Source organism: Sorghum bicolor, chromosome 4, assembly GCF_000003195.3.
Source record: "Sorghum bicolor cultivar BTx623 chromosome 4, Sorghum_bicolor_NCBIv3, whole genome shotgun sequence".
Lineage (NCBI taxonomy): Eukaryota > Viridiplantae > Streptophyta > Magnoliopsida > Poales > Poaceae > Sorghum > Sorghum bicolor.
Genome location: NC_012873.2, coordinates 57140307 through 57162560, shown reverse-complemented (window position 1 = coordinate 57162560; position 22254 = coordinate 57140307). Strand labels below are relative to the sequence as shown.

The 22254-nt window shown below is 43.9% G+C and overlaps 3 protein-coding genes and 1 long non-coding RNA gene across 7 annotated transcripts; 1 reads left to right on the top strand and 3 right to left on the bottom strand.

Annotated features, from left to right (window-relative positions):
- LOC110434404 (UDP-xylose transporter 1-like) lies at nt 1014–5059 on the bottom strand. 2 transcript variants are annotated; one of them, XM_021458347.1, is made up of 8 exons: nt 4830–5059; nt 3041–3243; nt 2680–2864; nt 2531–2598; nt 2046–2178; nt 1748–1909; nt 1383–1655; nt 1014–1278 (listed from the first exon to the last, which is right to left on the bottom strand). In XM_021458347.1, exons 2-8 carry the CDS (start codon nt 3153–3155, stop codon nt 1192–1194), a joined length of 1023 nt encoding a protein of 340 aa, XP_021314022.1. In that variant the 5' UTR covers nt 3156–3243; nt 4830–5059; the 3' UTR covers nt 1014–1191. The 2 variants fall into 2 exon arrangements, with proteins under 2 accessions (XP_021314022.1, XP_021314021.1); XM_021458346.1 differs by having other exon boundaries at nt 3041–3217; nt 4830–5058.
- Nucleotides 7055–10230, top strand: LOC110434440. Its single transcript, XR_002451939.1, has 2 exons — nt 7055–7557; nt 9436–10230. It is a non-coding gene; the product is annotated as an uncharacterized LOC110434440 (long non-coding RNA).
- Nucleotides 7567–11484, bottom strand: LOC8074776 (probable cytokinin riboside 5'-monophosphate phosphoribohydrolase LOGL2). 2 transcript variants are annotated; one of them, XM_002452436.2, is made up of 7 exons: nt 11228–11484; nt 10641–10738; nt 10434–10464; nt 9620–9719; nt 9132–9202; nt 8907–9050; nt 7567–7912 (listed from the first exon to the last, which is right to left on the bottom strand). In XM_002452436.2, exons 1-7 carry the CDS (start codon nt 11369–11371, stop codon nt 7766–7768), a joined length of 735 nt encoding a protein of 244 aa, XP_002452481.1. In that variant the 5' UTR covers nt 11372–11484; the 3' UTR covers nt 7567–7765. The 2 variants fall into 2 exon arrangements, with proteins under 2 accessions (XP_002452481.1, XP_021314155.1); XM_021458480.1 differs by having other exon boundaries at nt 9132–9234; nt 9589–9719; nt 11228–11479.
- LOC8066171 (protein CNGC15b) lies at nt 17491–20376 on the bottom strand. 2 transcript variants are annotated; one of them, XM_002452435.2, is made up of 6 exons: nt 20161–20376; nt 19447–20035; nt 19109–19321; nt 18743–19032; nt 18544–18655; nt 17491–18444 (listed from the first exon to the last, which is right to left on the bottom strand). In XM_002452435.2, the coding sequence occupies exons 1-6, from the start codon at nt 20187–20189 to the stop codon at nt 17587–17589; spliced, it is 2091 nt and encodes a 696-aa protein (XP_002452480.1). In that variant the 5' UTR covers nt 20190–20376; the 3' UTR covers nt 17491–17586. The 2 variants fall into 2 exon arrangements, with proteins under 2 accessions (XP_002452480.1, XP_021314286.1); XM_021458611.1 differs by lacking the exon at nt 20161–20376 and having other exon boundaries at nt 19447–20117.

Here is a 22254-nt window from a genome sequence, read left to right as displayed (position 1 = left end):
GCATATATCTAAAGCTATAATAAAAATTTTGTACTAAAGCACACCATGTTATATGTTCATTATATAGATCTACTCATATGGAGTCAAATAAAATTGGATTTTCATTTTATGATTTACTATGATTTTTTCAAATATTCAGCCAAAATAATAATAATAAAAAGACAAACCTACCTTTGAAAACCATTTATAAACCGGCCAGGGAGGTAAACGAATGGTTTTAAAGTTTAGAAAGGTGGTTTGTCCAATTTTAGTGTTCAAGAAAGAAAAATAGACTTTTACAAAAGTTGAGTAGATAACGTGGGCTTTTTTGTTGTAATATTGTGTAATATTCTATTCAGTAAGAAGGCCCACACGATAGTGGCTAACAAGCCCATGAGAAAAGGCACCTATTGGAGATTTGGATTTAGGCCTTGTTTAGTTTCTAGAAAATTTTACAAAATTTTTCAGATTTCCCGTCCCATTAAATCTTTAAACGCATGCATAAAGTATTAAATATAGACAAAAATAAAAACTAATTGCACAGTTTAGTCGAAATTGACGAGACGAATCTTTTGAGTCTAGTTCGTACATGTTTAGATAATATTTGTCAAACACAAATGAAAGTGGTACTATTTCTATTTTAGAAATTTTTTTAGAACTAAACAAGGCCCAAGAAGTCTGAGGAGTGAGCACCTAAACGTCACGCATCCTGGACTCATGGCCGGGCCACTTAGATTCTGCGAATCGCAATAACGACGTAATCGCATTCTCGTCTAGTCCCGCAGACTTGCACTGAGGCCTTGTTTACGTTAAGAATTCCTCAATTAGAGAATTGATGGCTCATACTATGATTGGACAAATACAAACGAAAATGCTACAGTAGCGTTTTCTAAATTTTTTTGGCAAACAAGGCCCTAGTGGTAAACGTTTAGCAAAATTCCTCGCAGAAGAGGAATAACTAGCTTGGTGGGTACACTCCCAATCCGCTGAGTCGCGCGGAAACAGAGTAACAGTTTAAGAGCTGCTGCATCAAATTGTACACCGTGCTAAAACACCCCCACTGCCATTAAAAAAAATGGTGCTACTACACATACAGTATTATAAGAAACAAAAGGAATATGGCTTCTTCCCTGACCTTCTGAGATTCAGAACAGACAGTGCGTAGTAACACTAGAGCTGCGCTAATCAAGCTATATAAGCAACGGGGACATCTTAGCAGTCGTGAGCTACCCCGTTGGCTTTTTTGGTGTCGCTGTTGTCCTTGGTCGCCACCAGCGGCTCCGTTTCCTTGTCAGGCATCTGCAGTAACCACGAACAAATATGATCAGAACCTGAGCAGTCCACCTCCAGCAAAGTATGTGATGGCCATGGCCTGCTGATAGATCGATGGCAGCCATGCGTACCTGTGACACCGGGAGGGCGTCGCCCGCGGACTTCTTCTTGCCCTCACGCACCGAGAAGACGGAGTAGAGCGCCATGCCGAAGATGGCGACGAGGATGCCCAGGATGTTCCGCGCGGTGAAGGGGTCGTGCAGCAGCGTGTAGCCGAACGACAGGACCAGGCACGTCTTGAGGTGGCCCAGCACCTGGTACGTCACCGGCGACGTCGTCCCGATCACCAGGAACGTGCTGAAGTTCACCGACACCGCGATCAGGCACGACAGGATGATGAAGCCCTGCAACACAGCTTGGCAGTTATCTTTTTCTGAATCTGGCAAAAATGTGTCTGTACTGCAATCGTTGGCGCAGAATGTATGACGGAGCTTACCACAACTGGGAAAGTGTATATGTGGGCGAAGACGCTGCGGCCGGTGAGGAGATGGTCCACGAAGGGGCCAGTGGCGAACAGAATGGCTGCCTGGTAAGGCGCTGATTGGTACAGAAGCTGCGTTGATGAGACCTTCAGCTTCCTCTGTATCGTATTTGTGAGCTTCACTCAACAGGTTAAGGATACACCATAGCAAAGCAGTCATAGGTTATGTTGAGAAATTAGTGCACATGGTGGTGGTAGACATGCAAAATGTGCACCCTGAATGATGAACAGAACAATTTCAAATGTAGGATACAATTTGGCCAACACAAGTCGTGGCTATGGCGAGGCCAGAAAGAACAGATCCGAGGTAATTTAACTTGAGGTCGGTAACTGAAGCGATGCCAACTCCAAGTAGCAAGACCAGAAGAGAAAACTTGATTGTCTCACTGCATATTGCAAGTCATATATATTATCATAACGATAAATGAAAGGAACCGGCCTAGTTTCCTGAAACAAAATGATATTGTCTGGGACCAGTAAAAAATATATAACTTTTCATTTTTGTACTATTCTAGCCTGGCTTTGATCTCGTGGGTTTTATTTCTGTCGGAATAGTTTTAGGAAAAAAAATCTAATCAGCCTAATGCAAAAAAAAGAAAGGCGGCAAGAAATCTTTGCTGTACAGTGTAGAATGTTTTATTGCTCAGTGCCTAGTTTTATCACTGTTTTTGGTCTGAACCGAATACAATCAGAGCATCTAGTAGACAGACAGCACCACTTATGGTTTTTCTAACTAACCTGAATCTTTTCTTGAGGAATATAGTCTCCAATAGCACTGTGAAGGGTATTATGGCCAACTTTGTCATCTGCAGAACACACTGAATTTGAGCATGCGCTGCCTTCATTTTCAATCAAGGAAAAAAAAAAAGAATCAGCAGAGAACTGACCTGGTAGAATCCAATGGAATTGAATCCTAAGCTAAGGTTCAGAAGGCCAATCGAGGTTCCATTTAGCAACCCAAACAAAACTACCGTCTGCCCATCAATGGCCTTGGGCTCGAAGAAGCGCAGACGCTGCGCGACGTGAAGGGTGCAGAAGGTCACCATCAGGTGCCAGCTTGTCAAAGTTGTAGCTGCATTGATCATAAATACATACGTACATTACATGTGATTTTCCGGCAAGTACTGAACTGAACTCATATAACTCTGCAACGTGCGCTCTGGTTCACTGAATAGGCTGAAAGCCCTTTCAGGTTTGTTCACCAGGCTCCATCCATACTAGTGTACTGCAGAGCTGAGGATGCCTTACCAAATGGAAAGCCTAGAGTGCTGATGAGGGCTTTGTTGCAGATGACAATGGCAACCGATGACGCGACGGAGAGCGTAAGAGACCCAATCACACCGAGCTGGAAACCGGCAGTCATCTTGGCCAGCTGCTGTGTATGCTGCCCTTCGGGCTTCGGCTACGCACTTCTGAATCTGCTACCTGATAATATACCCACCGAAAGGTACCTGTATTCAGTGCAAGAAACCGACTAATAAAGAATATACAAACTATGTGGAACGTGCACTATGGCCCAACTTGTAAATGCTACGCACAGTCGTAACTTGTGGATTCAATCTAGTAGGTGACTAGGTGATTTTCCGGTGCTCGGTGGAGTACACTGAAAGGTGAAAGCCTGAAACTTGGGGCAGAGGACAAAAAAACGAGCTCCTACTCCCACTGGAATGCCTGAATCAGCCGGCCTTATCATCCCTTATGGATCAGCGTCAGTAACAGTGTTCCCGTTCCAGGGCCAGGAATTGAAAAAGGGTGGCGTTGAACAGGTAAGACAAAGATGTCGTCGGCCGTGACGTCCAAACAAGCTACTGCCAAATGGCTAGGCCAGCCGCTAGCGCGCGTGATGAGACCACGGCCAATGCCCGAATGATTCCACTCGAACGCTGCCGTGGGATGCTTCCACGACTGGACTCCCCCAGCCCAGATCGTCCTGTCGTCCAATCCAATCACGCTGACGAAGCTCATGAGTGAGCAGATAATATGCCTGCAGGTGCAGGCAAGCTCATGACAGCGACTCACTCCCCGGATCGTTTTTGAATGTCGTGCAACCGAGCTGCTGATAGTTGCTGACCAGAGAGTTTACACGCTTGCAGAGCTGCAGTTGGCGACACCGGCCGTGCTCGCATGGAGACGAAGCAGCGCAGCGCAGAGACATGATGTGCACGAGCACGCCGAGTCCAAATGGACATCTGGGTGCCTGCTCTTCCGGTCCGGCACAGCTGCAACGCGATCGATAACGCGTATGCAACGAGGGCTCTGCGATAAATGGTGGTGTCCAGCTAAAAGTACAGTAGGACAATGAACTTCTAGCTGGACGAATGAGTCCGACCTTTTGACAGATGGACTAGGTCCAGCGAGCTCGTACGAGCGTGGGCAAGAGTTTCTACGAGAATACGACTTGTTGGAAACCATGGCATTGGCATCCAAGCGGCACAACTGCACATCTCTACTTTGAATAAATAAATATCGTACGGCGGCACGGCGCTGTTATGAAGCATCGCAATAGATATCAGCAGCATTGAAACGAAGTAGCTCTCGCGAGGACCGGGGACGTACAGATCGGTGGTTCGCTCTGGCCCGAGGTGGTACAATGATCGAATGGAATCCTAGTTGTTACGAAATGATTGATCACGTTTGCAGTTGCACGGATACTATTTAATAATAATAAAAAGGTTAAATACTGAATGGAGTTTTTGGTTTAAATTCACATAGCGGAAAAAAGATTGTTTGAGCATGATTGATAGCGTAAACAGATGAACATAAGATCGAGACCAAAAAAAAAAAGATAGAGCAGCGTTCCTCCGGAATTCATCAAACAAGTTAGAGCAGTGTAGAGGAATTCAATCTCTGCCGCCCCCCCTTAAGTTTAGTATCTAGTAGGGAGTAGTCTATTCACACGATTGGCCTACTTATCTCGGAGATTGTTGTAGTAAGCACAGGAATGAAACCATGAGATGAGAATGTCCAGAACTCAAGAACAACCTGAGAGACACAGGAATTCTTAAAAGGAATGAAACAAGTAAAGAGTAGTACTCACTTCAAATTGATCTTTCAAATCAACAGGTCCCTCTCCTTTGCAGCAGTCCTCCTGCTAGTATCTCCTCATACATGCGTATATGCGCGCGAGAGAAGGTAGGAGCGTTGGTGTGGTGTGGCCTCTAATGGCGCTGGTGGTTCCGTTCCGCAGCGCCTCGGGGGACAGAGGAAGAAGAGACGCAGGCAGAGGCATTTTTATGTCCGGCACCACCAGTGGGCCGGGGCCCGGGGGAGGGGAGGTGTTGGTGGCGCGCGCAGCGCATGTGTAATGTGTTGGTGGGCAGTCAGCCTGCTCCGTGCTTTGACGCCGGTGCCTGACTGACTGACTGACCCTGACGCTCGCTCGCTCGCTTCCTGCTGTTGCTAGGCAGAAATTAGCAGCGAGCGTTAGAGGAAGGAAGGCAACAGCTCCGTCCCGTCCCGGGCGCCGGTCGCCGGACATGGTCGCCTGATCGAGTCCACATCACCGACATGGAAACTGGAAAGAGATGTACGTAGCCGAGCCAGGTAAGAATTCAGAAGACTGGTGTTGCCGGTGTATGCTGCCTGAGTCCACATCACCGATCGATCTATACAGCACGCCTTCAGACGCCCTAGGGTTAGTAAAGATTTACATGAAGCTCGGACCCTCTCTATCTAATCTAAAAATTAATAACATATTTCATTTCATTTCATGAAAAGAAAAGGAATAGGGCCGAGCCAGAAAGATCTTCGCTGATTATTGTCCAGTGTAGCACTATGCAACTAATTTGTGTACTACTAGTAGTAGTAGTACTACTAATCAATGCCTTGCCATTACGACTAAGTAAGCGTTCGGTATCACCACCAATCACCCCTACAATATTCCAGCTTTAATAAAGTCCATGTGAAGAAGACGTTTGATCTTCGTTGTAGTACATACACTAATCAATGCCTTTCAAGTGTTTAATCATATTTCATATAGCGTGAACAATAAATGGTTAAAAAAACTTGTCCTTGAAAAAGATGATCAATTAACTTTATGATGATTAATTTGACTCCATATAGTAACAAAAAAAGCCTGAGTTTTGTCAATTCGGATATTCTCTTAGGCTACCTTCCGGCAGTAGGTAAGATGAAAATTACAGGACATTTCCTTATTCTTTTTTTACTTTGAACAGGTGAAATTCAGCAAGCTGTTGCAGTGTAGATATCACAAGAGATTACCGCCTACAGACGCATGCTGGCTTCATCAATTTGTTAAGAACATACATTACGGTTGTTACCTCAGATTTCTTGGACTGACAAAACTGATGATCACTGCAAATTCGGCTGTAGTGGCATCAGGCACCGCTGAAAGCATGAATTCATGCATAGACCCCCTGCACCGACTAAAATTAACCAGCTCAAGTGCGGCATCGATCTCCAAAGCAGATTCTCCGACCTAACAAAGGCACTGATCGAATAGAATTAAGCCAAATGGGGAGCATCACATCAAAGCTGCTAGCATTCACCAATCCAATAATTGGGCAAGCAAGCAAGGAAAACAACAGACCTTCCTCTTGTCACTTGAGGCGCAAGGTTCGAGTCAGGTGGTTGCAGCAGTAAAGCAAGCATCGGCCGGCCTTCCCGTGAATGCAAGCAAAGGCAACAAACCCATGCGCAGGCTGCCGTGGAGCGGAGCGGAGCGGAGCAGCTCCATTATTCTGGTGGCCGTTGGGTGAGACCTCACACCAGTCAGTTCAGACAGTCGTGCGTGCCTCTGAATCTCTGGCCCCAGATTTGAGGGGGGGAAAAGAGGGGCGCTTATGAATTATGATCATAGACGCTAGCCCGGTGCTGAATCAAATCAGGTCTTCAAATCACGAGTTCAGTATGGTGAATTATCGCTCCCATGATATTCTATTTGACGAACATGCATGGAATAATTGCATCCATATCTCAGCGAGGAAAAGGTGCAAATGCTAGTAGTGGTGAGTAGTAGTTAGGATTAATGGATTATGGTGTTTGTTAATGCTGTCTAGGCTAGGATTAGGTGAAGAATGGCAAGGATTGGTAGATTAGTGCTCCAACCTGCACCACCAACTTGTCGGTGGCACACGTGTTGTGTAAAAACTGTTTCACAGAAAACTTCTGCAGATGCAAATATTTTGCAGGCACTCGATGGGGATGTGGATCGCCAAACTGAAGCAGACTTCGCCGGTGGTTTCAGAGTTTCAGTTCTCCTTGGTTTCATCAGAAAGAAGAAGAGTTTCAGATCTTCCGCTCGACGATGGGGGTGTCCGGAATCCGGATCGAAGCGGAAGCGGTAGTGGGCTAGTGGCTGCGGCCTTTTTAGATTTGGCCCATGAAGTAGACCAGGACCAAGTTTTTCCACGACCTTGGTCAGCCGAACCTGCTGGGGAGCCCAAACTCCCCGGCGGGGATCCAGGCCCATGAGCCCTATGGCTTTACAGATTCTTGAAGGCTTTGCTTTGGGTTCCATCGCTTCCCTGCGGCAAGCGGTGTCCTTACGGCGGCGACGGCCGACGGGGGACGGCAGCGGCGGCGGCGGCGGCGGCGGCGTGAGGTCTTTCGACTTCGAAGGTGAGGACGAAAGCGACTTGGTGCTTTGGATGGCGAGGCCCAAACTGGCATCCTATCCTATCTGAAACCGCAATTCTTCAGAGAAGTGAGCAGCCAAGCCAATTCGGTTGTTTTAGACTATTAACCCTAGAGAGCGAGCAATCTCCGGCATCAAATCGAGCTCTCTCACCTCAGCATTCCAGGTGGTAAGTGTATTCATGTACTACCAATTGAGCTCCATTAATTTTGCAGTACAGGTAAACACATAGCTAATCTTACACGAATGAGCAACCAGTAGGTTTCAGGAGGGTACATGCGTCTAGCACAGTGAGGTGAGTCACTAGATGTTCTGAACTTCCTACTATTGTCAAATATGCAAGCCTATCTTACATGAACAGGGCTAGTGGCTTGGTACTACATCCACAGCCTGCTTCCCACTTCTGCTTCCATGACCATCTTCCCCTCCTTTGGCCTGGGGATCTTGTAGTTCTGAGGGTAGCTCACCTGTTCCACCTCCCATTTCATCTTCGGCACGATTTCCTCGTGCTGCGGTGAGTACTCCTGAAAAACAAGGAAAAAAATTGTCCCAAGTTTTAGTCCTTCCTGACGTTGCAGTTTAGCATTGTACCAAGTGCATTGCCTTAAACGCAGCAATGCTTTAGCACTACAACTACACCTGAATTTGTACTGCCAGTTCTTGCAGTATCGATGAAGACATTGGCACTGGACCAAGACATATATGGGATCACGATATAATTAATACTTCTTGTTGGTCTCATTAAAGATGCATTCTGCATGATTGCTAAGTTTTATGCTGTTAGTACAGTGCTTCATGCTTTAAGGCTAAACTGGACACTGGTTGATGGAGAAGGCAAAGCAGACAACTTAAGCTTTGCTTAGAAGCAAAGATTATGCCTAGTACATACGAGTTGCGTTTGGATGTATGCTCCTGAATGTTGTGACCACATTTTATGTTTTGCGGGACACAGATCTTGTCAGCATACTACCTCTGTCCTAAATTAAATCAACTTTTAGAGTTGTCCTATGTCAAACTATTTTAACTTTTGACCAGATTCATAGAAGAGAGTATCATTATTTATGACACCAAATTAGTACCCCTAGTCCCTAGATGTATCATATAAAATATTTTCATATAATGTACTTATTTGGTGTCTAGATGTTATTGCTCTTTTCCTCTAAAGTTGATCAAATTTAAGATAGTTTATGGGGTCGTTTGGTAGAGTTTCTTGAAGTGGATTCTTCTTAAGAATCACACAGCCAAACAACAAAATGGCGCACAGATTTTGGTGGGCTGTATACAAGAACCACTTCTCTGTTTACACTGGGAGCTGGGCCTCACTGATCCCTCTTCAACTCCACCAAAACCACTCCAGAATCAATTCTCACCAGCTCTCCCCTGCCCCCAACTAGAATCAACTAGAATCAAAGAGGAAGTGGAGCTCTACCAAACAAGCCATAACTTAGGGGGTGATTCTAGAAATGAATTTATTGTGGGGCAGAGGCCGCAGAAGGAAAAAAAGGGCAGGGGACCCACCTCTAACTTCTTGATCAGTTCCTTGGGAGTTGGAGCCAAGATGATGATATTGCGAGCAGTTGGTTTAATAAACCCTTCTTCAACTGCTTTGTCGATGAAAGACAGCAGTGGGTCGTAGTAGCCATCCACATTAAGCAGTCCAACCTGCAGAATAGCAGATACATTGTAGGTCGTCACAGCAAAAAAAGTTATGAATTGCTGCAAAAAGGATGAAAGGTGTGGTACCGGTTTGTCATGAATGCCAAGTTGAGCCCATGCAATCGCTTCCAGCAGCTCTTCAAGTGTTCCGTACCCCCCTACAAGGCAAATCTCAGCCATCCAAGACATCCTTCAATACAATTGTAAATACTAAAACAAAGAGGACATGGGCAAATTTTGTACGGCTAACTTGATCCTAAATGTTAAATTTACTTTATGTTTTCAAGATCACCAGATTTCATATTTTGAATTGCATGGCCTGCTCTTGGAACTTCATTTCAGATTATCATGGTCTAATTTCGATTCTCACTTAGTCATTGTGCTTGTGCAGGGAAACAAAATCTCAATTTTTGGAGCAGATAGCCTCGTCAGAGACAGAGCATGCATTCTCAACTTTCACTCACACTTCCACTATCAGTCGATCATTGCAAAAGCTGAAGAAAGTGACAACCAAATTTACCAGTCACAACTACCGATTCATCACTTTCCTTTTCTCAGGTGACACGCACACTCACCAGGTAATGCTATAAAAGCATCGGACTGCCTGGCCATCTCAGCCTTCCTCTGGTGCATATCAGCCACTGCTTTCACCTCCCCCACTGTCTCACCTGATATCTGCAACCAACACACGCGCAAGAACAAGCATCATATTTTACTAGCTGGCACAGGCTTTTTTGCTTGACCTAAAGGGGACCAACTTTCTGGAGATGGAGAAAGAAATGGAGGATGACTTGACTGTTTTACATTACCAGTTTTTTTAATCAGATGACACATGTTCAGGGGAGGCAATTATGGTGCTGGTTTTGGGGATAGGAGGAACTATGATGGGCTTTTTCATTTTTAACTGAGCCAGCATTTGTTGGAGAGATTGCGGTCAAGATCAGCAAGATTTGATCGATCATGTGGGGAACACAATTTCAGTGAGCATTTCTCCTGATCTTTCATCATATGCCTGCCTTTTTCCTTTCCCACTAGCAAGAAAGACAAGCGAGAAGGATCTAAAGACAGTATCATGTATTTTTCCTTCTTTACTCTTCTTAAATGTACACCCTAATAGAATATTTCTGAAGATAAACATGAACCCATTGTGATTGACTTCAGTACTTAAAGATGACCATTAGGTTTATTATGATAGTCATATTTATTATATCAAGTAAATAGCAATAAGGAATTGCATCTTCATCCTCTATGAAAAGCTCCATGTGTGTACCATGACAATTTGAAACTTTGATTGCTAAATTTTGAAGCAATATTGCTGTGTTCGAGGTAATCATGGCACGTGACAAGAAACAATTAGAGACTAATGCTAAGTAGGAGGATTATGGGTACCTCTCTAGGCATCAGAGTCTTGGGAATCACCCTGCATAGAGGGACAACAAGATGACAAAATGTAAAATTTAAGATCTGAGGCAGACATGATCAATCCAACACTTTCCGACACGAGCCTGTTTCATCAATTTCTAAGCTATTCTTCTTTTCACGCACTATCAATTTGATAGTGCAAATGTGCTAAAGAACTGTTGTTATGTTACATACCCAATGACATGCCTTCCTCCATTGTACACTGCTTGAGAGACCGAACCCATCAATCCTACACTCCCTCCTCCATACACTAGATCAATGTTTCTTGCCACCTAAACAGACCAGGAAAAAAATATCAAGTACACAAACTTATGGTTGCTAGAAAACCTTTTAAGGTCTGGAGGTTGTTGCCATGTTAGTACATCTTAAGAGATGGGAAACCAAAGTGATGACACATATAGACCATAATTTGTCAAATATATGCAGTGTTTCGTTGTTTCGTTATGGAACTAAGGAAGTTGAATATTTTGTAAATACAGTAACATGCATCCATGCAAATATACTACCGTGGAGCCTCTTGAACTCCTTCACAGAAAAAGAATTCTCATGGAAATGCATCACTGCATCACCATGGGTGTGGTACTGTGGTTGATGCTTTGGTGGTCAAAACAAGAGGGTAAACTTCAAGTAAGATTAAAGGCATGGTATCATAAAAATAACACTAATGTCTAGCTATCTAGTTGACCAAACAACTAAAAAGGTAAAACGCACAAAAAGACATAAAGGAATTAAAGTAAGAGAAGAAGCAGCACAAAATTTACCAGCTCGTTGCCAAGCTCAATGGCAGCATCCTGGTAGCTCCTCTTCTTACCATGGCTGCTCCCACAGAAGACACATATCCTCCTGAACCGTGATGGCAGCGGTGCCACGGCCTCTGCCGCCTCTTCATCGACCTTGATCTCCATTGCTCCCCACTTCACCTCCCTAGTTTCTTGTGAATGTCTGCAGGTGTTTAAGGGTGGTGACACAGCATGGAGATGGGATATCCCACTATGGCTTGGCTGGCTGCACTTGAGTGCACACCACTACCTGTGGAGTGTGGAGTCGCTATATATATATACTAACTGTTTGATTTGGTTTTCTCAACTCTGTCTAGTCATGGATTTTTTAAGGATCATCTGGCATGCTTGAACTAATTCTATGAGGTCCATTTGAATGTAATTAAACTATATATAATGTCCTGATTGGGTGATTCCTGAGTGTAATTTCGAAAATTGCACCTTTATTATTGCTAAATTGCACCTTCCACTAGGTGTACTGTATGTGTTTGCACCTTGCAATGAAAATGCATCACAACTCACAAGGAGACCGAATTCAGAAGGGCATGGCTGCACGACAGCAGTAAATTGCAGTGGCCTACCCACAGGTCACAGCTGATCTCACACGAAAGAAACATGTCGAGCCTCTCTGCACTCAGCCGACAACACACAGGACATGTGAACGTCATGTCAGTGCTCAACATCTACTACGAATTACTTTCTCTGCTTCTAAATAAAGAAGTAATAGCAGACAGTTTTTTTAAAACTAAGGCCTTGTTTAGTTCCAAATTTTTTTGCAAAACAGGTACGTACTGTAGCACTTTCGTTTGTTTGTGACAAATATTGTCCAATCATGGACTAACTAGGCTCAAAAGATTCGTCTCATCAATTCCGACCAAACTATGCAATTAGTTTTTATTTTCGTCTATATTTAATACTCTATGCATGCGTCTAAAGATTCGATGTGACGAGGAATCTAAAAAATTTTGCAAAATTTTTTGGGAACTAAACAAGGCCTAATAAAGGACTAGATAATTTAAGAGATGCATTGACTGCTTGATCATCGAGTGCTGCAAAGCTATTTGTTACATATAATTGTTAGTTCATTCATATATGAATTTGGGAATGCAACCGTTTTCCTGTCCATACAGAGTTACAGGCCCACCTTTTAGAGACACAGCATCAACTCTCCCCTTGCTCCAGTACATTTCCAAATTCCAAATAATCACAGGAAGGATGCAATGTCGCAGGCGATTGAACACGGTGGAGTACAAAGGAGACGGAGTCGGCATCCCGCTCCCCCCTGATTCTACCCCACGGGTCCACTCCACGCCCACGTGATGTGAACTTGAGAACGTCGATGAGGCTGATACGCACGACGCATTCCAAATGACGCCGGCCCTGCTCAACTCCAACAGAAATGACTCGACTAGAATACCTAACCTCAAACACGACCAGCTTTGTTAAGCTACTCTCTTCCTATAATATAGTACATTTTAGAAATTTTAAGATAAATTTAAAAAGACACATTACCCTCATTTTGTTTTATAATCAGACACTTTCATTAATATGATTGATGATGATTGGTTGATAAATAGGATTTTTTTTAATGTAAAACTGAGTTTTGTCCTTTAGAATGCAATATACTTGAGTATAATTTTTTAAAGCTACAATGCGCTATATTACAGGACAGAGAAAGTACACACCTAGCTATATATATTTAGATATATAACAAAAATTATATATATCTAAAAAAGTCATAATGACATACCGTTTCAAACGAAGGGAATTCTTCTAATGTTATGGTATTTGATTTGATGTTGTTTCCGTAAAGTACAGAAGTACAGCATACCTGTGTTAAGTTGCTCTTTGCCTGATTTTTCTTTACTATAATTTTCATAATTCTATATATAGGTGATTCTATATATAGTAGTATCCATGGGGAGATGTTTTGGTTGTAAGAAAAGTTATGTGGAAAGGGGCATGAATAGTTGGATCCTCTCGAGACCGCAACTAAATTACCGGTCTGTCTTTTTTTTTTTGAGATTACAACACGTACGTACACTCACCCATATAAACACACGTATGCAAACCCTAGCCCTATGAGCACTTTCGAAGGACTGAGCCGGCAAATCTTGAAGTTCACGAAGTCACCATAGGCACATCGCCTACCACTTAATACATAGCGTCGGAAAATTCTAGAATAAATCCAGAATAAAGTGTCGCACCCAGGATTTGAACCCTGGATGGGAGCCCCCCAACCAATGGCCTTTGTCATTGCGCCGTGAACCCCTTGACAATTACCTGTCTATCTTGTTTCTTCTAAAATCCAGATAACAATTATCGTGTCCCCAAAGTGCATGCTGTTGTGCCCTCCCCCCCTCCCCCTCCCACTAACACACACACGCACAGGTTCATGATAACAAACGACCTGTAACCCCTATGTGCTTTTAAGCAATTTATCGACGAATTTCTAAACCCAAAATCGATGTATGTTAGGTGATTGTTTTACAGGCAGTAAAAACAATTAGTAGTCGGAATGATTAAAAGACAAATACGGCAACCCTGTTACTATTTTAGCTTAGATATCTTCATACTTCTTTTTTTTTTGGAACGTAAACTTAGGTATATTCATGGACATGGACATATATATATGAAATGAAATTCAAAGGTTGTTAAGCTAGTTGTCTCAAGATTATAGTACGAGTTTTAAGCTGTTACTAGTAGCATATAACGTAGTAAAGTACAACACAACGATGATCTTTTCTTTCATATAGAATCGAAATGCACAATATTGTATCGATCGATCGTCCTGCCGTGAGGGCAGAAGACAATGCACGTCCCGTTCAAACTTTTGCCCCACTCACTCGTACAAAATCAGACAAGGCATGCTCAATGCTCATCATTGTCCCGTGTCCCCAGGGCAGGCTTGCAGCTTGCTCAACCCTGGGCATGAACTGACACAAACCGCTGACCAAGGTTCTCAGACGACATAGCGCTCGGGAACCGTGATGTACAGAGCTTCCCAATCCGTACTTAGAACAAGTATTATAGTGAACTTTAAGCTGGCTAAATGATGAGGTGGAGGAGAGAAGGGAGGAGAGAGAAGAGAAGTAGGTTGTAAGCTTACAGCCAGCTTAGACACAGGAACCATAAAACTCTGTGAGAGAGATAAGTGAGCCATGTATTAAATAGTGAATAGCTAACTATTGTATGAGTGGACTTGAAGAAGACTGTAAGAAACCTTACAGCAAGTGGACTGTATTATTAAACTTGCTCTTATGGGCTCACGGCTACATAATTGGAAACTGATTTAGGGCATGTTTGGTTAAACTTTACCGCCCAGTTACATTGAATGTTTAGACACATACATGAAGTACTAAATGTATATTATTTATAAAATTAAAAACATGACTAGAGAGTAATTTGCGAGATGAATCTTTTGAGCCTAGTTAGTCCATGACTAGACACTAATTGTCAAATAAAACGAAAATACTACAATACATGTTAAACTTTAATAACCCCAACCAAACACTCCCTTACTCCTGCGGTAAAACCAAATGCTCAAAATGTTTCCATGTAGGAAAAAGTTCAATTTATCTTTCTAAACCACCGTGGTTGCTCCACTTTTTTCTCTAAACTATAAAACTAGTTTTTTTAACCTCCCTCGACTTTTAAATCATTTGTTTTTTGCACATTCGACGATTTTCTTAGTGGTTTTACTTGTGTGATGCAACGTTAGACGAAGTAAATCAGACCAAGTTGAAAAATTCATGGAGCTAAAATGGGTTATATTTTTTTTTCAAAATAATATACAAAATATCACAAAAAATCAAAAGGAAATCCACATATGTTTACATGGAAACTATGAAATTAAAAATCATAAAATCTGGTTTAAATATGCTCTATCTTATGGTGACTAAATTAAAATTGTTTAAATATTGATGGACTCATTTTGGTGCTTACTTTCTATTAGAAGGTCGCTTTATCTTTATAATTAACCACTTTAGAAATGCAAATGGAGTGTCGTTAGGACTTAGGACCGTACGGGTGGCGGGGTGCATGCAGCCATGCAGACTAACACGTTACTTTGAAAAATTATGCAGAGCAGGAAATTAGCGCCCACCGTGCTGCACATATGTAGTCGTGACGACGTTCCACTGATGCTACTATGTAACCAAATGATCAACATATACTAATAATTCTAATAGATAACAAGAGCTTTTACTAAAAATAAATATCAAAATGAGTCCATCCAGATTCAAATAAAATTCAAGCTAGGCACCGTAGAATGGAGCATGATTTTAGGAAAATGTGAAGCTAGTTTCATAATTTTTTGAGTTAAAGAATTTCTATGAATTTTCTAAGATTAAACCAAACTTTAGGATTTTTAATGGCATTCTTTTTCCATGTAAAAATATTTAGATAATTTTTTTAAAAAAAATTAAGACCTTTTGACATTTTAAAATATTTATAGTCTGATTTAACTCTTTTAATTCTTAATTGGGTCTGATTTACCCCATGTGATGTAGTGCCACGTCAGCAAAACTACTATCAAACCCATCAAATATGAAAAACAAAAGGTCTTAAAAATTAATAAGAAAGGTTATAAAACTGATTTTATAGTTTAGGGAGGGAAATGGGACGATAGTTCGAGGAGATCCATTGGACTTTTGCCGGTCCTATAACCCTCCCAAAGCCCAGACTGGAAAAGCGCACCTAGCCTGGCCTGACAACCACATCGGCTGGAATCGGGCTTCTTTTCCTGCCCACACTAAATAACTGATGGGCTTGGGTACTTACCTTTTCATTCGGGCACTGAAGTCTTAAAAAGCTTGGCTGAAATGGTTAGGCTCGGGCTCTAGATTTTGGCATCATGTCATGTTGAAAAAATTGATTGAATAGCCTAAAGAGAGAATTTGCTTGGACTCTAAAAAATTAAATTAAATAAACCTTAATCTACCCCCATCCAAAAAATGTGATTCGTGCTTTTACGAAATCAAATACTTTAAAATTTGACCAAAAATATTTTAAAAATAATAACATTCACGATACAAAATAAGTATTATTAAGTCAATTGTGCAATTTATTTTTATGATAAACCAATTTAGAGACATAAATATAAATATTATTTACTGTAAACTTGGTTAAATTTAAACTATTTTAATGTACATGTATGCCATAGTAGCATTCTTTTATTGACGGAGGTAGTGCTATAGTACTTCATTGGTACCATGAAAACTATAAAGACAAACAAAACTAAGATAGGTTCTTCAGGCTTTCACAACGTTGACAATAAATTTGGGCGAAAAAAGAGTAAAGTCCAGTCCTTAAACTTATTCGGTAGTATCATCCCGATTCCTAAACTCGTAAATCGAACTTTAGATCCTTAAACATATTTACATGTGTCATTTTGTTCTCTAAATTTATAAGTCGCTCGTTTAGGTCCTCAAACTTATTCGATTGTATCATCTAATTCCTCGAACTTGTTCAGTTGTATCATGCTGATCTTTAAATGTTGTAAATACTGTAAACTTTTGAATTTAAAATAAAACATAAATATTTATAGAATTGAGTAAAACTTATAAATCTAGTTTTTGTTAGACTCCTGGTAACATAACTTTAAATTAAAATAAAAAATCACCATGTACTTTCCATTTTAACTCTATAATTAAATGACTAAATACACACGTATATTTTTATGAATCCGAAAACTGTATATGTGTCTATTTTTTAGTTATTGAACTATGGATTTAAAAATAGAAAGTACATGGTTATTTGTTTTATTCTAATTTAAAGTCATTAGAAGTCTAATAAAATTAGATTTATAATTTTTGGATAGTTTTATAAATATATATTGAGTTTACAATATTTATGGACAGGATAACACAACTAATAAATAAGTTTAAAGACTTAAACGGGTGATTTTTAAGTTTAAGGATCCAGATGATATATAACCGAATAAGTTTGACAACCTAAACAATCGAGACATGTTAAAAAGTGCAGATCGGCTGTTCTCAAAAAAAAAAAAAAAGAAGAAGAAGAAGAAGAAGTGCAGATCGGGAAAAGAAAACAGACAATTCGGGATGCTGAATTGTACACAACGGACCGTCCTGTGCTTTGATAGAAACATCTGCCAAACGGTTGAGATGCATTGCATGTGAGGGAATAGGTGGTTGAGATAACCCATGTGTCCATATAGGCATGTGGTGTTGTATTACTGAGGTCGTCAATTTTGTGAAACACACGACGATCGAGAATGGCAATTAACGAAGACGAACTAGTTTTCTCATTTTTATGCAAGCATATATGCATCTGTACACTGTTTAGTAAGAAAAAGAAGTTGCTTAACTAGGTGATGATCAGTCCTCTTCTTCCACCGTGAAGTCCGGTTCCATGGGCTTCTTAATCGGCGCCTTGCCGTCGACGCTGTGTCGGCGGGACCGCCTCAGGCTCCCCACTCCTGCCAACACCTCGCCGCCCTCGCGCGCCCTGAGCTCCACGGACGCGCGGCGCCGCTTGTGCCGGCGCCAGGCGGCCTGGATGAAGCACGCGGCCCACGTGCGCCACTGGTGCGAGTAGAAGCGGAACCTGTGCCGGATCCGCGCGCTGTGCAGTCGCCTGAACTGCGACGCCACGAAGCGGAGGTCGTCGGCGACGAGCGCGAACGCCTCGACCTCGGACACGGCGCGCACGGTGCGGGTGGACAGCGGCAGCTTCTTCGCGGTGGGCCGCGGGTCCAGCGCCCACGTCAGGAGCTCCTCCCCGCAGAACTCGCCGGCGCCGATGCGGCACGAGTTGAAGAAGCCCGACCGCCCGCCCTGCGTCGTGAAGGAGTCGAGGTAGCCCCGGATGATGAAGAGCATGGAGTCGACGGGGTCCAGCTCCCGCACCAGCCGCGTGCCGCGCGTGTACAGCGCCGGCCTCAGCCGCTCGCAGATCGCCTCCAGCATCCGCTCGTCCATCTCGTCGAACAGGGGCACCCTCCGGACGAGGTCCAGGCAGAGGTGGCGCTTGATGTCGCGGCGGATGTCCATGGGGAGGTCCTGGAGCAGGGCCTCCTCGTCGACGCCGCGCGTCGCCACCCACTGGTACTGGTGGTACCTCCTCACGCACTGCTTCAGCGGCTGCGGGATCTGCCGGTGGTGCATCCACCGCTCCATGTCCGTCCGCTTCGTCCGCCACTCCTCCAGCCGCACCATCGTTGTTTGGAGATAAGACTGTTGTTATTCATCGACGACGACGATGACACAGAACAAGACATGTCAGATCATTCACAGTCGCCACGGATTTTAGCATCTGCAGAGTTACTGGCTTACTTGCATGTTGCCGATGAGCAGGCCAAACAGCACCAACCCAAGAACGCCGATGACGATCGCGAAGGTTATTTCGCCGATGAACAAGCTCGTCGACAGATTCTGCCCTAAGCAGCTGTCCGTTTATTGAAACGCGAGTTAGCAGTAGTAAATTAACCTTAATTAGCTTAAGAGTTCCTGGCTTCCTGCTTACAGTACAGACCTCAGGTTCTTGAGTCCCCACCAGAAGCAGTAGAAGTACTTCTGGGTGAAGGACGACGACGGGAGCTTGGCTTGCAGCGCCTCCGCGTAGATGCCGAACGGGTAGAACCCGTTGCCCGGCGTGCACAGCCTTGTGATGTTGCTGAGCTCGTACCAGACGGTCCTGTTGCTGCTCAACGCCTTGCAGTCGAAGGACATGGTCTGGCACGTCGGGCTCTCCAGCAGGCACGCCTCCCTCCAGCACGCCTCCTGCCTCTGCACCGAGAAGAGATACCACAGCGCTCCCAGCACCTGCAGCATCTATCTATCAACGCAAAAGAAGTCTGAAAGCATCTATCTATATATAGAGGCGATCGAATTGGAGTACGTGGCTTGCGAGCATGTAGAGGATCAGGTTGTACGCGGCGCAGGCCCACGCCGTCTCCGCCATGACGCCCGTCGCCATGACGATCTGGCTCGAGAGCGGGAAGATCTGGAACAGCCGCGGGAGGTACTGGAAGATGATGCTGAAGCGGAGGATGCTCTTCCTGTTCGCCGTCGGCGACTCATTCAGCTTCGGTATAACGATCCAGATCACGAACTGCATGCATGACAAACCAAACCTCACTGTCATGCATATCTTCCAAAGCTTTCAGTTCTTGCAACAGACAGACAGACAGACAGTCAGACATCAATGGCGGCTGCGTGCCTGGGCTGACGACCAACCTGCGGCAGGGGCAGCGCGGTGACGAGGTCGAACCAGAACGTCCGGCCAAGGTACCGCCTGGCGATCTTGTAGGGCTGGATGACGAGCTCGCCGCGGCCGAACACACGCGACGACGGCGCGATGAAGGCGGTGCGGAAGCGGAACAGGATGTGCGCGGCGTAGAAGAGGTCCAGCAGCGAGCGGATCATGGAGAGCGTGAGCGCCAGCGAGTACCTGAACTCGATGCACACGTTGTCCTTGTCCCGCTGCGTGCCCGTCAGGTACAGGAACAGCGGGTCCACGAACAGCGACAGCAGGCAGGCGGACAGGAAGATCTTGTTCCACAGGTGGATCAGCTGCCCGCGCGGGTCGAAGAAGAAGTGGCTGCCGCTGCCGGCGGCGTGCAGCAGGGACTCCAGCTCCTCCGAGAAGGCGCGCGACAGCACCCTGTCCTTCAGCGTCGGGTTCCGGCACGCCTTCTCCAGGCAGCCGCCGCGGAAACCCAGCCGGCATTTCCTGGGATCGTGAACTCTGCCGTGCTTTCTGCTGCTGAGGTTCGGCTGCAGAGGGTTTGTTCTGAAGCTCTGGACCTCGATCTCGTTCTGAAACCTGAAATTTCGCAGAGAAGCATGCAAATGCATGGCTTTCGTTATGAACAAACAATGATCCTGCTGAATCCTTTGTTCAGTAACGTGGCTTTGTTCAGTTATCTGATCGCGCGGGAAGGCGCTCACCTGACATTTCGTGAAGCACCGGATGCCATGGTGATCTCTCAAACATTAAGGTATTCATCGATACAACTTATAAGCAAAAACGGGTGCTACGATCGATGTGGAAGCTAGCGTGCCAATAGACTGAAAGTGACCACGACATTGTTCTCAGCCATAAGAACTAAAGAGGCCATCTGCAACTAACTGAAACGGGGATCTTGTGATTACACTTAAAGGCACCAAAGCAAATTGTAATGAGGAGTCTCATATAGGGACAAGCAAACAACAGGCACACGGTGCTCTTCAGATATGCTGTAAGTTCTGATCCCCTCTGTTTGGGCACATAAAGTAGTAGAACATCTGAGGGTATATGGAGGAAAACTTAATTTTCATTAATGGAGCTGGACTGCTGGAGGAATAGAGGATATATGGTCATAGTGCTAGGGCAATTTCGAGATGAAAAGTTAACTTCAGACACAGTAGAATAAGCGAGCGTGCCTTCCCATGTTTCACTTTTTCACGGGACATCAGCTGACTGTTTTTTGGCTGATGCTGATATTAGTTTATTGTGAGAGAAAAATATTGTTCTATATTAGTTGATTTCGGATGATAAGGTCAAGTGAACAGATGTTCTAGTCGCTTCTTCATACCGACAAGTTGGGAGCAGAAGATTACAGAATAATCTGAAGTTCACCCTCACTCATGCCTGCCATTCCGGGGGCGTAGCGTTTTGGATGAAGTTCAGATAATAATTAAAAATAAAAATTCTAAGCTGATGGTAGGTGCAGCCTGGGAGAGTTTCCTTGCCTGAGCTTAGGCACCTACTAATTCAGTTGAAACACTATTAGGCTTAATATTACTATTAGCGATTGTTAGAGTATGTATCAGGACAAGTAAACTAATGTTATCTTTATTTCGCCGCGAGTACTCGCGCACAATAGCTGTTTAGCATTTTAATTAACCTCCGTTGTACACTTTTCTCTCTCTCTCGAAAGGCCATGGCTAGAAGAAATGTCGGGCATGTATTAATAGAAGATAACGCACAATAACGCATACCAAACAGAAATAAAAATAATCATTATAGAGTCGACAACATGACAACCACTACAATAAGCATAGCTCACTATCATCAAAGCACTATCGAACACATACTACCAAGCATGACAAAAGACAAGTGAAGAGCTTGGGAGAGAGATGATGTTCTCAATAGCGATACCTCCAAAAAGGGGATGACATCCATATACCGTCAACGCTAAATGAAAACCAAGGCTTTTCAATTTCAACCGAACCTTGGAGGCAAGAGACCTTGTGACAACACCTCCAACAAGTAGTGTGGCACCAAAGATGTCACAATTGTTGATCGTGATAGGGAGCCAAGTAGGGTATTCATGTGAAAATCCCGTACCTCCTAAACCATCACACCAAAGCACGATGTGGGTCACCGAAGCAACATAGAACTTGCCATTGCTATGCAAGACAAGCTATCTTGGGTTTGAATCCACAACAGTAATCGGGTTGTTCGACGTTGGTTGATGCTTTATGCCTTTGGTGGCTTAAGCACTTAAAACATAAGGGGTTTATTCTAGTTCGAGCGCTTAAGCGCTACGTCAAGCAATGGCGTTCTTTTGTGTTAAGAAATGTTCATACTAGTTTTTACAATGGAGAAAGAGAGAGAGATGTAGGGGGTAGCGCTATGCTAGTCTAGAGTTTGATCTACTAGGACCGATCGACTGATTCTTGGTTCGATCAGTCTGTTCCCTTTTAGATCCCTTCTACATGATAACAGGAGCCCATGCATTGCCTTATATACCGGGGGAGTTGTGTGTACAAAACCATGTGGTCTCTGAGGTTTTCCTAGGGTTTCTCGCCCTGGGCTTCAATCTCCTTCTCTGCAGCGCTACCAGTCCTCCGTTGTCCTGTAGCTAGGGGCAGACAACGCCGCAACCACCCCTCTGACGTTGCTACCGCTGCCTAGCGCTGACCGTCAAGTGTAGTCGGTTGCCCGTGCGTCTTCAACCGGTGCACGCATTAATAGAGGATAACGTGCACTAACGCATACCAAATAGAAACAAAAACAATTACTATAGAAACGATAGCATGACAACCACTACAATAACC

What these genes read in the sequence shown, in the direction of transcription:
- LOC8066171 (XM_021458611.1), bottom strand. Translation starts at nt 20,067, where the DNA reads ATGCATTTGCATGCTTCTCTGCGAAATTTCAGGTTTCAGAACGAGATC. An exon ending in CCGCGCTGCCCCTGCCGCAG is followed by an intron (nt 19,322 to 19,446) that starts GTTGGTCGTCAG and finishes TCATGCATGCAG; the next exon opens with TTCGTGATCTGGATCGTTAT. An exon ending in TGCTCATCGGCAACATGCAA is followed by an intron (nt 18,445 to 18,543) that starts GTAAGCCAGTAA and finishes GAATAACAACAG; the next exon opens with TCTTATCTCCAAACAACGAT.
- LOC8074776 (XM_021458480.1), bottom strand. Translation starts at nt 11,371, where the DNA reads ATGGAGATCAAGGTCGATGAAGAGGCGGCAGAGGCCGTGGCACCGCTG. An exon ending in TGTCACCTGAGAAAAGGAAA is followed by an intron (nt 9,235 to 9,588) that starts GTGATGAATCGG and finishes ATTGTATTGAAG; the next exon opens with GATGTCTTGGATGGCTGAGA. An exon ending in AACTGATCAAGAAGTTAGAG is followed by an intron (nt 7,913 to 8,906) that starts GTGGGTCCCCTG and finishes CTTGTTTTTCAG; the next exon opens with GAGTACTCACCGCAGCACGA.
- LOC110434404 (XM_021458347.1), bottom strand. Translation starts at nt 3,155, where the DNA reads ATGACTGCCGGTTTCCAGCTCGGTGTGATTGGGTCTCTTACGCTCTCC. An exon ending in TTCCTCAAGAAAAGATTCAG is followed by an intron (nt 2,179 to 2,530) that starts GTTAGTTAGAAA and finishes TGCAATATGCAG; the next exon opens with TGAGACAATCAAGTTTTCTC. An exon ending in ACGCCCTCCCGGTGTCACAG is followed by an intron (nt 1,279 to 1,382) that starts GTACGCATGGCT and finishes TGGTTACTGCAG; the next exon opens with ATGCCTGACAAGGAAACGGA.